At 31.4% G+C, this 17,956-nt stretch overlaps 1 protein-coding gene across 1 annotated transcript in view; it reads right to left on the bottom strand.

The window, feature by feature from the left end:
* Positions 1-3,713: 3,713 nt before the first annotated feature.
* Positions 3,714-17,956, bottom strand: part of LOC114344367 (tyrosine-protein kinase hopscotch) — a 50,836-nt gene continuing 36,593 nt past the window's right edge. Inside the window, exon 2 of the mRNA XM_028295203.2 lies at positions 3,714-13,077. Coding sequence (XP_028151004.1) covers positions 9,605-12,967 — 3,363 coding nt within the window. The 5' untranslated portion in view covers positions 12,968-13,077 and the 3' untranslated portion in view covers positions 3,714-9,604. The remainder of the gene's footprint in view (positions 13,078-17,956) is intronic.

Genomic DNA, 17,956 nt, shown 5'->3' with positions numbered 1-17,956 from the left:
TAAATAAACAACCAAATTTTAAATCAACCGTAGTAATTTTTCTACTACAGCAACTTTCCTGTACCAAATTAATTGTTAGTTAAATTGTATTTAGTTAAACTTTTAATTTACCTTTTAAATTTACTTACATACATCTTGAGAATATAAAAATTATTATAAAGTATGCTTTGAAACAAATGAATGTTAAATGTATCATCCAAATTATTTATTAATATAAATAGTATTTACTGGTGTCACAAAAACTGGTAATACTTTTGTAGTTGAAATTTTTGTAACAATTTTTTATATTTTAAATTTTAATTTTTTAACCGAAAAATTTTTGGATATGACATTTGTTTTGGGCGAAACCATTAGAAATTATTACCAGCTTTTTTGACACGAGTAGGTACATAGATACTATTTACTTCTTAATATACTTCCATAACGTTCATTTGTTTCAAAGCATACTTTATACGTTCTCAAGATGTAGGTAAATTAAAAAGTTATTAACTGATCTTACTCGTAAATACAATATAACTAACAATTAATTTGGTACAGGAAAGTTGCTGCGGTAGAAGAATTACTACGATTGATTTAAAATTTGGTTGTTTATTTAATTTAGTAACTAATTTATGTATTCATTAATATGGTAAAATATTTTTTGTAAAATAATTTAAAGTTATTAAATTCAATTGAATTGTACTAGCATACGATTTATTTTAATCTTTAATTACGTTTTTATTTTCATATTTTATATTTTAGTGTATGTTTCTAAAACCAGATTATAATTATTTTTTTGCAAAAAAATTTTTAAATAAAAAATCCGCAAAAACGTAAAATCTATAGTTTTTTTAAAATATCTACAAAACAAAACATGCTAGGTACATACAACACCTTATACCAAAAGAAAGGTTGTAACATTTACTACAAAACGCAAAACTAATATACAGGGTGTCCCATTTAAAAAAAATGAGAAAATTTTGTATTTGCAAATAGTGATATTGTATTTTTATGGCTACAAGTAAAAAATATTAAATTATTTAAAAATAACATTATATTTTAAAAACTTTGACCTATCACCTAAATTTTTATTTCCTTGGAAACATAATCCACAACCCTATAAATATTACCATTTTTCTCAATAAAAATGTAAATATTTCGAAAATTATTAACTTTAGGCCTATAAGACCTTATACAAATTTTTCATATTTTTAAATAATATATTTAAAAATGATTTAATATACAGGGTGTTCCATTTAAAAAAATACAACTTTGGTTCATACCGTCGTTCTGACTCACCCTGTATAATTGAAAATAATTTTAAATTATAGACCTCTTTGATACACATTAGTTTTGTTATAAACATTTTTTTGTATATCTCATAGTTTAGCCGTAATCAAAGAAGACCAGAGGTTTGGCGCACCCTGTATATAGTATAGTTTGTTCCTTTTGACTGAGTCGTATGCCTGTTTTGAAGTTTACAAACACGTTGTGTACACACAAAATAAGAGTGTTTGTCCTAATTTCTGCATATTAATGGTCAATATTGGCCATTAAAAGATTATATGCTGCATCGGCAATAAAAAACTAACAAAAATATTGTAAAATATGCGGATAGTGCAAACACTCCTGACCATGGAGCTGCGCGAAGGCGTAGTCAAAATTCACGTAAAGGCTACTGCGCCGTGGTCAAGAGTGTTTGCACTATCTCGTTTATATTTGGCAACGTCGAAAATATAAAATTTTAAATCGCTGGTCCATCTACATACAGTGCGGTGGAATAAGTGTTGCCCCCCCCCCCCCCCCGGTTAACTTGTTTATTTTAAGAATATAAGCAAAACGCTCGGACAGGTCGATTTTTAAACTAACCATAGTATATTATAGCATCAACGTTTCGAACTTTACGCGATCCCTCTTCAGGTGACAGCCATAACTTTGATTTTTTTTAATGGGAAAGTACATCATGTGACACCTCATTTAAAAGCTCTTAAAATACTGAGTTCAAAAATGTATAATACTTTAATCCTGTTTGAGAGCGTAAGCGCAAAATTTCGGTCGAATTCTTTCTAAATGCAATCATTTTTTTCAAATCCTGAAAAAGCTAATAAATATTTTTGAAAAATTTAAACGCAGAATGAAATATTACAGTATTCTCGATGGTCCAAAGTCCCTGAGAACTCCTATAATGTTTATTTTAATAAGTCACAGTGGTGGAAAAAAGAGAAAATTTAGTGTGATTTTTAATTTCAAATATATCATTCAAAAGAAATTTTTTGTTTATTCTAAGGGACTGTCAGCCCTCGGTAATAATCTAATCTTTCATTCTGCGTTTAAATTTTTCAAAAATATTTATTAGTTTTCTCAGAATTCGAAAAAAATAAATGCGTTTAAAAAGAGTTCGACCGAAATTTTGGGCCTGCGATCTCAAAAAGGATTAAAGTATTATACATTTTTGAAATCAGTATTTAAAGCTGTTAAATGAGGTGTCACATGATGTATTTTACCATTTAAAAAAATCAAAGTTATGCCTGTCACCTGAAAAGGGATCGCGTAAAGTTCGAAACGTTGATGCTATGATATACTATGATTAGTTTAAAAATCGACCTATCCGAGCGTTTTGCTAATATTCTTAAAATAAACAAGTTAACAGGGGGGGGGGCAACACTTATTCCACCGCACTGTATTATGTACTATATAGGGTGTCCCGAAAGTAGCAGAACAGTCGAATATTTCGCGAAATGAACGTCGGATCGACAAACTGAAAAATGCGTGTTCAATCATTCTCAAAAATCTATCGAATGACACCAAACACGACCCCCTTCCAGCTCCTGGAGGTGGGATGGGGGTAACTGTAAAATCTTAAAGAGGAACCAGGTTTTTTAATGAAGTTTTGGATTCCTCATGAAGAATAAGTATGTAACATTTATTCGAAACATTTTTTAGAATTGTTGATAGATGGCGCCTAATAAATCGTATTTTTCTGATTGTAGCGCCATCTATCAACAATTCTAAAAAATGTTGCGAACAAATGTTACTTATTATTTTTTCATGAGGAATCCAAATCTGCAATAAAAAATGTTTCCTATTTAAGATTTTAAAGTTACCCCCACCCTACTTCCAAGGGGTGGGGTGGACGGTCATGTTTGGTGTTATTCGATAGGTTTTTGAAAAATATTAAACACGTATTTTTTAGTTTTTCATTTGGAAGTGTATTTATCGAGAAATACCGTTTCTATAATTTACCTATGGTATCACGATAAATCATTTTTTCCAATTATAGCGCCATGTATCCACAATTCGAAAGAATGTATCGAATAAAAGTTGCTTACTTTTAGGTAATGAATCCAAATCTGCAATAAAACTGGGGGCTTATATTTGAGATTTTAAAGTTACCCCCCACCCCACCTCCAGGGGGTGGAGTGGGATAGATTTTTGAAAATTATTGAACAAGTATTTTTCAGTTTTTCGATCGGATGTTGACTTCGCGAAATATTCCACCGTTCCGCTACTTTTGTGACACCCTGTAGGTATATACCGAACATTCGAACATTTTTTTAATATATCATACGGGATGTCACAGATATTTTTATGGCTCCATACTTTACGCACGCTCTGTATATATGTATTATTATATTTTCCAATAATTTATAATTTCTATAGTCGGGAACGCATATTTCGTAGTCGTGAAAGATGAAATACAAGGAACTGGATGTTTAAAAATGGGAAAGTGCAAGTGTTATTGACAAATATATTTATTCCAGAACAAGTACAATTTTTAACACATTATAAATATAATTTTTTATATAATTCTTATATTAAACATAAAATTACATTTGTCAGTCTGATTCAAAACCTAACAATTCGTCATTTGTATATTAGACCAGAGCGCATCTGTAAAAATATTAGTACATTTGGATGTTGAGAGGTGACTCATATTTTTTGCAGAAATTGCTTGAAAATAACTCATATACCTAATAATATTTGAGTTGCAACATAAAAGTTGCGTAATTAAATTTCCTACAATATACAAAATAAATTTTGCAGCTTTAGCAAAAAAAATTCATTTTTTCAAAATGTTGCAGCACTGAAAATAAAGCAGACAGCAATTTTTTACGTATAAAAGAATAGTGTACCTTTCATTTGCAATTTGCAAAATTAAAATCGGTTAACTACCACGGCCTCAGGAATTTTTTTTTAATAAACATTAATTTTTGGTGCTACGCGCAGGACAGCGTATCCGTTCGCTCTGATTGGGCATTCCAATGACCTTTGATCATGATTGATAAATTTAAATTTTTAGTACATTTCGAAATAAATAAATAAATTTGTTTATTGCAAAATAAAAACACATACTCTGTCCGTTGAAATAACACTTTTTTAGCAAAAACTTTTTTTGTTCATATATTTTAACTTAGAAAATAAAAGTGTATTATTTTTAAACATTTTTAAACATACAACAAAATATAGAGTAAGAAAATAATATATTAGATAAAGATTGGAAGAAATTTTGGTGGAAATCAATTTGTGTGAATCGAACACTGCTGTCCTGCGCGTAACACCAAAAATTAATGTTTTATTTAAAAAAAATTCCTGACGCCGTGGTAGTTAACCGATTTTAATTTTGCAAATTGGAAATGAAAGGTACAGTATTCTTCTATTTGTAAAAAAAAATAACTTGCTATCTGCTTTATTTTCAGTCCTGCAACATTTTGAAAAAATGAATTTTTTTGCGAAAGCTGGATTGCAAAATTTATTTTGCAAAATCTATTGAACCGATCTTAATGAAATTTACAGTATTGTTTTATTGTATCATAAAGTTTTTCTGCGTGAAATATGAAGATCCTAAGTGCAGCAGAAATGGTTGAAAAACGTAAAATGCGAATACTTGTTTTTTATGTTTTTTCGCAATTATTGCTATTTTGCAACAAGGGTAACGATTTTAAAAAATTTTAATTTTATATTGTAGGAAATTTAATTTCGCAACTTTTATTTTTGTGCAACTTTTCTCGGAAGTGAATACTTTTAAAGTTATAATCAAAAAACGAAGAAAAAATCGAATTTTTCCTTCATTTTTTGACATTTTGATTATTTAAACAATGTTCCGGACTTTTTGAGTGGGAGGATAAGTCAATTATTATTATATGGGTTAATTCCAAGCAATTTCTGCAAAAAAATAGAGTCACCTCTCAACGTCCATCTCAAAACAGATCCGCCCTGGACTATATATCACTAATAATTCAACACAATATACTAGCAACGGTTGAATCCAAAAATTAGAATAAGGCAAAACACTTTTTATTATATTAAAAAATATATTAATCACAAAAAATCGCATAATTTTTGAAACAGAAAATAGTTTAAAAAGATTTCTTAATTTTTAGCAGAATGTTATAATACTCGTCTGTCGTCTTCTTCTTCTTAAAGTGCCTATCCGTTCCGGATGTTGGCGATCATCATGGCTATCTTGACTTTGTTTACCGCAGCGTGGAACAGTTCAGTGGTAGTCGTGTTATACCACTTACGTAAATTTTGAAGCCAGGAAATGCGTCTTCTTCCCGGTCCTCTTTTACCATTTACCTTCCCTTGGAGAATCAGTTGGAGAAGGCCGTACCGTTCTTGATTTCTCATTACATGTCCTAGATATTCTAATTTTTTTGTTTTTATGGTTATAAGAATTTCACACTCTTTCCCCATTCTACGCAGGACTTCCACATTGGTAATTCGGTCAACCCAGGATATACGTAAGACGCGCCTATAACACCACATTTCGAAAGCCTCGAGCCGATTCATAGATGCAACAGTTAGTGTCCATGCTTCCATTCCGTAGAGCAGAACTGAGAATATGTAGCATTTCAACAGACGGTATTTTGTTTTTAATGCTATGTCTCGACTGTTGAAAATGGGTCTCATTATAACGTATGCTACTTTCGCCCTTATTATTCGCTGTTTAATTTCTATTGAGTGGTCCCATTGACTATTTAAATTCGTACCCAGATATGTATATTGCTCAACTCTTTTGATATTCTGTTGGTTGATTGTAAGTTGAGCGTTTAGTATTGTCTTTATGTAGTATCTAGGTGTCTACAAACCCATAACATTTAAGTTGAAGCGTGTTTTTACAGAAAAAAAAAACAGTAAGCAAAACGTTGTTAACACAGAATATTTATTTTAGACATTTGTGTTCGAGAATTTGACCTGTGCACTATGTTTGCTTGAGTTTTCAATGAGAAGGTGCGTTCTTACATAAAATGAGTAATATAAGTAACGTCAGAACAAGCAGCCCAAATTGTAGCTTTAATTGGATATGAACGATTGCAGCAATATCTTGCTGATGTTATGGGAATCCACCAATCCAGCATTTCAAGTGCTTTAAGAAGGTATGTATAGAGAAGGTCGAGGATACACAAGAAGACCAGTTCCAGGACTTTTCAGCTGCACGAATCCCGCAAATGAACGTTATTTACATCTGCAGACTTTGCGTACACGTCATGTTACAGCTAGACAACTGCGAAATGATCTTTCCACAGCCCGTGGCCCGTAATGTTCGGTTCGCAAAGTGCCAATTCGGTTAGAAACAGATTAGGGGAATTTGGAATCAGATCCAGAATGCCTGCTACTCTGCTCCACAGTTAACGAGAGCACGCCGTATATCACGTTTGAGTTTTGCACTAGAATATGTCGATTGGGATATTAACGACTGGACTAATATTCTTTTTACTAATGAGACAAGATTTGCACTTTATGGATCCGACAGACACTTTGCACTGTCAGATTCACAAAGAGCAAATCTTGATTCATCAATAAAAAGAATATTAGTCCAGTCGTTAATATCCCAATCCACATGTCCTGGTGCAAAACTTAAACGTGCCATACGATGTGCCCTCGTTAACTGTGGAGCAGTAGCAGGCATTCTGGTTCTGATTCAAAGTTCCCTTAATCTGTTTCTAACCGAAGTGGCACTTTGCGAACCGAACATTACGGGCCACGGGCTGCGGAAAGATCATTTCACAGTTGTCTAGCTATAACATGATGTGTATGCAAAGTCGGCAGGATGTAAATAACGTTCATATGCGGGGTTCGTGCACATGGAACTGGTCTTCTTGTGTATCCTCCAATTCCTCTACACCTTCTTAAAGCTCTTGAAACGCTGGATTGGTGGATTCCACAGCCTCCTACATTTACAAGCCATGAAGTAGAAATTTGGCAACGTCAAATGGTAGTCCTATTCGAATGTGGAAAGCTGATTGCAGTGCATTGTAAATGTGTGCCATGTGTGGCAGCTATTTGTAAATTATATTTTTGTTTTTAATATTAAGTGTTTATATTACTTAATATTAAGTATATATTATTAGGGAAATTTTAAACAGACGTCATTGAAAAAAGGTTTGGTCAATATAGATACTTAGCGGGATGTAATTATACTGCATCATATAACCAAATTCTAGAATCTGAAAAAAAATTAGAATTCACAACATTTTAAATAAGAATATGGCAGACTTAAAAATCTTGTAACAAAAATTCATCTAATGAGGACATATTAAATGATACCAATGTTGACATATCACAATTCCTTCATATTTTTTATTCAAATTATTTACAAAATTATAAATTGGATGAGTCAACCCAAACATATATATGTGGTTATGTAGCGCATAACATTTATAAAAATAAGCATATAATATGTGCTGCATGTAAAAAACTTCGTTGTACAGAGTGTGGGTACTACTGTTAGAGACAATTACATACTTTGATTATTTACAAAGGGAGGGGGGCTTATGTGTAGCTACGGATGAGATCAAATTTTTATACTTTCAAATATGTGCACTTTTTGAAAACATAATTGATAATAAAGAAATCAATATAAACTTTATTAAACAGATGGATGATAAAACATTGTTGGCATTACTAGCTATGGCAAGTCTTGAAAGTGATCAGTATTATGTAAACTTTACAAAAAAATGTATTTGTGAACAAAGCGCAAAATGTATTTATCTTCTTGCATCAAAAATCTTAAGCAATATAATTTTAAATAATTTTACTAAAAATTAAAATAATAGTGAACATGCAAAAAAGCAGATAAACGTAAAAATAAAAAAAATAAAAGGAACTGTTGAAACTGTATCCAAAAAAAGTAAATTATCAACATTAACAAAATAATAGTCATTTTTAGTCAAGCCCAACTTAAGTGGCGTTTAAGCCTGATTGTAACCTCTCAATATAATGTTTCAAATCAGTATCGTTAACTTTGTAAAATTTACTAGGTATTATTATCGACAGTAATCGTAAATGGTCCTTGCATACTGATTCCCTAGAAAGAAACTAACCTCAGTAACTAGCCTTCCTTAAGTAAGAAACTTGCTTTGCAATAAGATCTTTTTCAAAGGAACGAAAATTACCATTTGCAAAAATGACATAGGTATTTATCATTGTTTAAGTATCATCTTCGATATGGGCATCATTTTTGGGGTTCTAGTACAGCTGAACAATTTGATATTATGTACTTTTAAATTCCCAAAATGAGCAATTCGTTATCTATTTGATATCAAAAAACAACTCATTGCAAGACCTACTTAAAAAATCGCGGAATTTTGAGGCTTTCCTCTATATTATATTTTAGAAACTGTTTGTTGGATTCACGAGCAACTAAACATTTTTCCTGAAAAACTTGATCATGGCTACCCTTTTTAATTTTACTAATTTAAGATTGTTTTTTTTTTCTGTTGGTTTATATTTTTATATTATTTCACTTTTTGTTAGCTTTGTCCATAAAATTGTACAATTTTCGGTGACAATAGTGATTACAGTGTTAATTTAAGTTAGAATGTAAGCCCTCCGTTTGTTACTGTAATAATAATAAAATTAATAACACATATAAGTTGTGCACTGAGCTAGAAAAGTATCTAATGAAAAGTTTTTATTTTTTACTTTAAAGAATATTGTCATCCATAATGTTTGAATTACGACTCCCTGTGTGCGTTTTTATGGCTTTTATACTGAGTACATAGGTACCCGAATTTTCTCTTAATCTGCTAGGTACTACACATTATTAATTATTAAAACACTAGATTTTAAAAATTAAAAATATTGACTATTCCTATACATTTAGGTATAACATTTGTATGAAAAATAAATATTACTACTAACAAGTTTAACTTATTTATATCATACTTTTCTTTTTAAATTTCAATTTAATTAAAATTTCTCTCATTTGTGCAATTTTAAAAAGAGATTCATGCATTTTATTTAAAATATTCCGTTATGAAATGGACCACCAATTCTCCTTCGTAGGACTACCTAAATCACGTGTTGCAACGTTGCGTTTTTTACTTCATGGCTTGTAAATGTAGGAGGCTGTGGTGGATTCCCATAACATCAGCAAGATATTGCTGCGATCCTCAATCTCCAATTAAACCAACAATCTGGGAGACATATCAAAAATTATTTTTAAACTGTTTCTGTTTCAAAAATTATGCGATACTTTTTGTGATTAGTGTATAATAAAAAGCTATGAGAAAAACCATCTCTCAACCATTACTAATATATAAATAGAATAACTAGGGCATATATAAATATACTATTTTTATTTAAAGCTCAGTCAAGTTAAAAAGTTAATTCCCAAATACAATCAAAATTGGGACATAAGATCTGTAATTTCCATAATTAAAGTAGAAAACATTGGCCTCTCATGTGGATCTGCCATCCAACACGGATGTATTATCCTAACATAAACAGTAGCAGGACATTTTGGTGGAGGTGGGAACCGCGATCCTTTTTCTAAGGCTGCTAGTAAAATTTGCTGTAGCGGAGCCTGCATTTTTTCGTCCATTTGGGCTAACATAGGCTCTTCGCCATAATTAAATAATTCGCACATAGTTACACCGTAAGACCAAATATCTGATCTCACTGAAAATTTACCATCTCGAAGACTTTCTGGTGCATACCATTTAATAGGTAACTCCCTATTAGGTGTCTTTACGATATAGTAATCGTTAGTACCTATTACTTGGGCCAGTCCAAAATCAGAAATTTTAACATGATTCTCATCAACTACAAGAATATTTCTAGCAGCTAAATCTCTATGAACAATATTCTTTGTTCCTAGATACTCCATTCCCTTAGCAATATCCAATGCGTACTTCAGGAGCTGAACCTCCGAGAGAGATTCTTTGTGGATCTTTAAGTAGCTTTGAAGTGATCCATGGTGAACAAATTCCATTACGAGTGAGATTTCTGGTTCTCGTAGTACTCCAAGTATCTCAACTATATTTGGGTGCTTTAGAGATTTCATTATATTAATTTCTCGCTCAAAATCTTGTAAACACGAAGAGACAGAAGAGGCTTTTAATTTTTTAACTGCTACTTTTCTAGGCTCTCCATCTTGACTATCTACAAATTCTAACATTCCTTGAAATACATCTCCATAAAATCCTTGGCCTATTCTGCCCTGGAGAACTACATTGTAGTTATCATCCAATTCAAAAACAGTTTGCATTGTGTTAAGACTATCTAAAGATGTAGTGGCTGTAGAAAGATTTAGACTAGAAAATATGGCTGAAAATTCATATGGACCAGAGTCATCAAAATTATCAAAACTGATATCATCATTGATCAGTTTTAACTGAGATGTACTGTCTGATAAACTGTTATAGTCTGACATATCACTCGATATATTACTACCATTTATTAAATCATTATAAAGTATTGTACTTTCAGTAATATTGGAACTATTTACAGAATATGCACTCAAACTATGACTGTCAGCTTTACTAAACACTTTTGCATATGAATGCACTCTTCTGGAATTGTATACTTGATATAAAATTTGATTTATATCTCGCATAATTGCTTGTGGCTTTTTTCTTTTGTGTGGATCATTATCCCAACATTCTTTCATAAGACTGTATATTTCACTGGAACAAACAAGAGGTTGTGGTAATCTTTTACCACTGGCATACCATCTCATCACTTGAAGGTGGTCGTTAGATTTAAACGGTTTAATTTCTTCACCATACATAAACATTTCCCAAAGAGTTGTAGCAAATGCCCAGACATCAGCTTCTACAGATCTTTTGGCATAGTTGAGATTAGTATAGCATTCTATTGGAATCCAATGAACTTCAGAAGGTGTATACTCTGTGTGAATTCCTGGATCTGTTAATTTGACAATAAAAGAATTCTCATCATGTACACTTACCATTATTTTACGACAACGAATTCTGCCATGAACTATATTGTTTTCTGTTAAATGCCACAAAGCTGATGCAATACTGCCTGCAGCTTCAATTAAATCTACTTGCTTTACAGTCTCTCTATGTGTTCTTAAATATTGATCAAGAGGACCTAGTCGAAAATATTCTAAAACAAGTGCAATATCACTAGTAAAAGCAATGCCATACAATCTAACTATTGAACTAGATTGTAAAAACGCCCACTGACCCGCAAGAGACAAAAACTGTTTAACATATCGATCTGAATCATTCTTTAAAAGTTTCATAGCGACTTCAATTTTTTTACCTTTAGTTATTTTCCACATACTTCGATGAACTAATGTTATACCACTTAAGCCTTCTTTTTCTTGACCTTTAAACACCTGTAAACTTTTGCAATTTATGCACACAGGTAATGAAGGCATATTTATTGAATTTAACGCAGAGCTGTCAGTCAGTAAATCCCCTACCAAAGTTTCACTTCTACAAAGAAGAAGTGGTGAAATGTCATATTCAGAAGGAGGTAAACATTCCTGTAAGAATATTGAAGCATTAGGATCTTGATAAGATGACATTAATTGTTGAATACTCTTATATTTTGTTAAATCATTAGCTAAGTCATTAGTAAAAATCAATTCACCCCCACTTATCTTTTCTAATTTGAATGTTTTTGGCTTTAAGTTATCTTTTATACAAACATCTATATAATAGTCATTATATTTTGATTCACTCTCTCTAACAATGAAACACCCTGCTTTATTTCCCCTTTTTTCTTCTAATTTAGCATAAGAAAATTCTCCTCCCACTGGGCCATGACATTTCATGAAATGCAACTTTTGTAGAGAAGGCGTATATACTTCTTTACAAATATTGAAAGTCCACTTACAAGTTAACCTATAATAACCATCTAATAGGCTTATAAATGAATATAGTATACTTAACGTGTTAAATTTTAAATAAAATGGTATTCCATTTCTACGACTAATTTCTGTTGTACCATCATCCCTTATAGACACAAAACCAATATCTTCTATTGTACATATTAAATTCCACTGATCCTTCTTTGATTCCAAGCAATATTTTACACCTGGTTCTGTAGGATGGTAAGGAGAAACTTTTATAATTATATTACAAATAGACCCATCTTGGTCCACTATAGCTTTATAAGATTCAGATAAGTATTCAGGTGCCAATGTTTCCAACTGTTTTAAATACTCAGATTTCACGTATGAAGCATCATGATCAGATTTCTGTAATTTACCAAGTGTGTCATGTATTGGCTTCTTGATGAAAAATGCATGTCTCTTTATAACCTCTTTAGGAATATATTTCTTATATTCACTCTCCACAGTTTCTCGTGGTATGTCTTTTTCTAACATTACTCTAAACATATCAGTAATCCCCAATCCAACTAACTCCCTTCTACACTTTTCATAAATAATATCTGGTATCTTATTTTCCAGAACATCATTTCTTGCTTGGTGGAAATAGTAGTTATAGGTATTGACATCTAATTTCTTCAGCTTGAATACATTTGCAACTTTAAATCTTATTCTAAAGTCAATAGGTGGATGTTTTTCAGGGAAGGTAGCTGCTGACATAAAAAAAACATTTTTTCCAGTCAAACGAAGACCAAAAATATGACGGGTCAAGTTTCCAATATTAAGATGTTTACAAATATAAATACAAATATCTTCTGCTGTTGTCTTATTTGCAGTATAAGGAACTGAGATGGGTTTACAATCTAACACCAAATTGACATTTAAGTGCAAGTCACCCATTTTATCTTCTTTGGGAGTAATATTAATAAAATTGTTGCTCAATCTACTTTAGCTTTGGATGCAGAATTTCTTAATCATACCCATGGTCCTATGGCACTGTCATCATACACCTGAAAAATATTAATATGTTAGTATTATACTACCATTGTTAAAAGCTTTTCTTTAACACCTCAGTTTTGCATATTAGGACATAAGTAGAATAGAAAAGAATAAACTTTATTAGCAAAAAATGTTACAATGTGCTATACAATAAACACCTTAGAGTACATATTTCTATAAAGTAACATTTGCGAGCAAAAAAATCGACTCAAAAGTAAAATAAGTTATGCTTTTGACTATGCTGTTTAGCAAGGTCTATCCACATATAGGTAAAATTAGAAATAAAATATTGTGAACAGAAGTAATTTTTATTGCAATAAAACTCATATATACAGGGTGTTTCATTGGGAAAGTAACATACGTTAACTGTGGAAAGAGGACACTTAGGCGCTCTCAAAAATACCATACTTAATGGATCTTACTTCAATAATAAAAAAGATACTGGGTGTTTTATCTATTTGCCATTTCCTTATTTGGTTCATAATTTTTTAACCACACTGTATAGTTTTAACTATTTATAATGGGAAATAAGCCACAATATTATTAAAAAATGATTTTTATTAACGTTTCGACGCCCAAATCGGGTGCCGTTGTCAAAATACAAAATACTACTAATTTAATAATAATAAATTTATAATACTAATAATACTTTTGGGCATCGAAACGTTAATAAAAATCATTTTTTAATAATATTGTGGCTTATTTCCCATTATAAATAGTTAAAATTGTAAAAATGCCACAAGAAAATAGCTTCAGAACAACACACTGTATAGTTATTTGATATTTGGCACGCCAATATTCTTTAAGGTGTACAATCAATTAATTTATTTACAATTGTACAACATCCCGGTCCGGATTAAAAAATATTTGAAAAATGTTCCGACCCAAAAACAACACCCTGTACATTAGGGTGCATCGAAAAAATAAAAGTTGGAAATGTTATATCTAATAGCGTGAAAAAGTTGCTAGTGTTATTTTTCAGCATATTAGTATTTTTATTTTTTTTTTTCTAAGCGAATTTTCTGCCCCAACGACCTTGAATTTGATTAAATATCCGATTTTTATGGAAATTTCAATTTATATTATTTGGAATAAAATATGTGCTAACTCGATCTAAGATCAATTAAAGAAAACTTAAGATGTTGTCAATTATTACAAATTTAAACGATATTTAAAGTTTTATTTGTTTTTTCAGTCTCCCCAACCCCTTTGAAATGCCCCGCTTCGTGAGTCCGTGCGTGTAATTTTCACTTATGTTTGGTGCGATGCCTTACTTTGTTATTATTGTTGTTTGTAAATTAAAGATTTTTAAAATAGGTAAACCAGGCCATGGGGAATAAAATGAAGATGCCACCACCAAATATACCTGAAAATGTTTTACCGAAACACAAACAAGCGATGAAGTTTTGTGGTTACAAGAGGATAAAAAACTCAGCAAGAAAGAGCCAGAATTTTCTGGTATTGCCGAACAGGTTGAAATTAAATTGGAGGAAATATGGAAAAAGGCTTTAATTCCAATAATTTGACATAGAAGAATTATTCAGCTTTTAAAAGCCTTCCATGACAAATATATGAAACTTATGAAACCATTTAAGAACAGGCAAAACAGTGAATTTTACAAAAATAAAATTCAATGCTTTAAGAACAAAAGTAAAACTACACGATTCGATCTTGCAGCATGCAAATGTGACATTCTGATTAATTGTCTTTGTAGCAAATCTCAAAAAGTGTCTCTAGATGAGCGCGAATTTATATTAAATCAAAGAGGTCCCAGAAAAATGGTGATAAGCTCGATTGATAGGGAAAACAAAAACAAATATAATTAGACAGAACAACGGTAAAAGAAGAAGGTTACCGAAGCAAAGACAAAACTTTAGCTCAAGTAAAAAACAGTACCAAGTTTTATGGTGAATCGATCGTGGAAGAGCACATAACACTTGTGCATGAGCCAGGGTGCAAATATTTCGGATATGGGTATCCGCTGTCTGGTATATCAGAAAGTATGAAATCCAGCTATTGCATGTGACGAAACAGTCGTAAATACTGGCGTTAAGGGTGATGTAATACGGCTGTTAGAAGAACATCTTAAAAAACCACTTCAGTGGTTTGTATGTCTGCGACATTTAAATGATCTACCCCTTGGACATCAAAAGAAGTTTGCCAGTGACCAAATCAAAAAACGTGAGGCTCTTCAAACTTTCTCCTATAAAAATTTTGATTCAAACGACTACTTTGAGTTAATTAACTAACAAGAATATCACCTTACAGAACCACCTAACTTTTCTAGATTTTCGAGTGACAATCTGCGAGATTTTATTAAGAATCTTAACTTAGACCCTTTTAACATTCTCCGTAAAAGAAGAAGGTTACCGAAGCAAAGACAAAACTTTAGCTCAAGTAAAAAACACTACCAAGTTTTATGGTCAATCGATCGTGGAAGAGCACATAACACTTGTGCATGAGCCAGGGTGCAAATATTTCGGATATGGGTATCCGCTGTCTGGTATATCAGAAAGTATCAAATCCAGCTATTGCATGTGACGAAACAGTCGTAAATACTGGCGTTAAGGGTGATGTAATACGGCTGTTAGAAGAACATCTTAAAAAACCGACTCAGTGGTTTGTATGTCTGCGACATTTAAATGATCTACCCCTTGGACATCAAAAGAAGTTTGCCAGTGACCAAATCAAAAAACGTGAGGCTCTTCAAACTTTCTCCTATAAAAATTTTGATTCAAACGACTACTTTGAGTTATTAACTAACAAGAATATCACCTTACAGAACCACCTAAATTTTCTAGATTTTCGAGTGACAATCTGCGAGATTTTATTAAGAATCCTAACTTAGACCCTTTTAACATTGAGATTGAGAAATATCACTGCCACAAACAATGTGTAGAACGATGTGTCAAGCTTGTGACACAAGTTTCTATAGCAGTTTGTGGAGCGTATTCGAGGGATGGATTTATCGAGGGATGGATATATGGGAAACTCTACTTGATCCCAGAAAAACTATGCCTCACTTTAATGCTAAATCGGAAGACATCGTCGAATAGAATGCTTTTACCATACTTTTTTGTAATATTTATATACCTAATTTTGTACTTTGCTTTATATTTATTTTACTATTAAAAACTTGGGTGACGTCAGGGAGACGGATAAGTTTGGCTATTTTGTTATAAAAAGAATGTTTTAGTATACTTTTCTTAAGTAAAATTTTTAATTGCCTTGTGAAATCAGAAAATATTTTCCAATTTAAACCGAATTTATTTATTCAAGTTCTATAAGGTATTAAATTTCCCTTGCAAAAGAAATTCGCATATTAATGTTTTTTTTCTAATTTTTAGTTGCCGTGGGGGGCAGAAAATATTGTTTTATTTCAACGCAATTTTACTAAAATACTAAATAGTGTGTTAGGCAACTTTTGTGAGCTATTACATTTTCGTTTCGAAATAAAAATTTTTTTCGTCTGTTAACATTTTTTCAAAATTTTTAGTTGTTTTGGGGGGCAGAAGATATTTTCCAATTTCGAAAAAATTTTACCAAAATACTTACCAGTTGATTGGGCAACTTTTGTGAGGTATTACTTTTCCATCGCAAAAAAAAATTTTTCGCCTTTTTCGATGCACCCTGCTGTACATTAAATTTTTTTTATTTTGAAAAGAGAATAAAAAACTAAATTTAGTGGTATACTTTGAATTTTCGGCAAAATGATTTTTCTGGTAAAATTTTGAATTTGAATTCTGAAATTATGCGAATTGCGAGAGCTCGAAGTAGAAAAAAATTGAAATACGACTTAAAACTTGTTAAACACACTGTATATTTATTTTATATTTAACACCGAATATTCTTTAAAGTGTCCAATCAATTAATTTATTTACAATTATAAAAAATCCAGGGCCGGATTAAAAAATATTGGAAAAATGTTCCAACCCAAAAAAACACCCTGTACAATTTTTTTTTAAATGGATCTTGCATTTGAAAAGAGGATGAAAAACTAAATTTAGTGGTACACTTTTAATTTTCGACAAAATGATTTTTCTGGTAAAATTTTTAATTTGAATTCTGAAATTATGCGAATTGCGAGAGCTCGAAGTAAAAAAAATTAAAATGTGACTTAATTTTAATTCATACCATTATTTAATCTAAATTGGTAAAATGTTACCAGTTAACAGAAAAAAATTTGCGAAAAAACAACTTTTGGATATCTAAAATCCAAAGTTTATAACGACGAAATAAACAGTGGGGAAGAACTTCTTGACCGGATTCGAGACACCTTCCAAGGAATGAAGAATAACCCTGACGAGATTAGGAAGTCAGTCAGACAAATAACAAAAAGAGCAAGACTTTGCCTTTAACAAGTTGGTGGCCATTTTGAACAATTACTATAGTTTTGATAAGATATTTTTCAGAAAAATTTTTCTGTTTTTTCTTTAATTTTTACGATAGTTCGTTGATTACATTAGTGGTTATGTATTTATGTAAAGTTATGTATTTTTTGTGGATTCTTTATTATTTATTCGTTAATTAAAGGTGAATATTTGTTATGAATGATTTAAATATAGACGAAACATTACCAAACATCGGTGAAAATTTAAGTATAGAAGAGCATTGGACTAAATGTAAAGAAGCCATGCACACAGCGGCTGACACTGTATTAAAACTTATCAAGACCAGAAAAAACAAGGATTGGTTCGACGAAGAGTGTAGACATATTAACCAACAAAAAAATGAAGCATATAAGAGACTCCAGCAGCGCAGAACGAGATCGACTCTCGAAGATTATGAAAGTCTTAGAAGGGAAGAAAAGAGAATGTTCAGAAGAAAAAAGAAAAAACAATACGAACACGCTCTAAACGAAATTGTTATCCACCACAATGGAAAAGACAT

The sequence above is a fragment of the Diabrotica virgifera genome, chromosome 10 (genome assembly GCF_917563875.1).
Source record: "Diabrotica virgifera virgifera chromosome 10, PGI_DIABVI_V3a".
Lineage (NCBI taxonomy): Eukaryota > Metazoa > Arthropoda > Insecta > Coleoptera > Chrysomelidae > Diabrotica > Diabrotica virgifera.
This window is presented reverse-complemented; position numbering and strand designations above follow the sequence as displayed.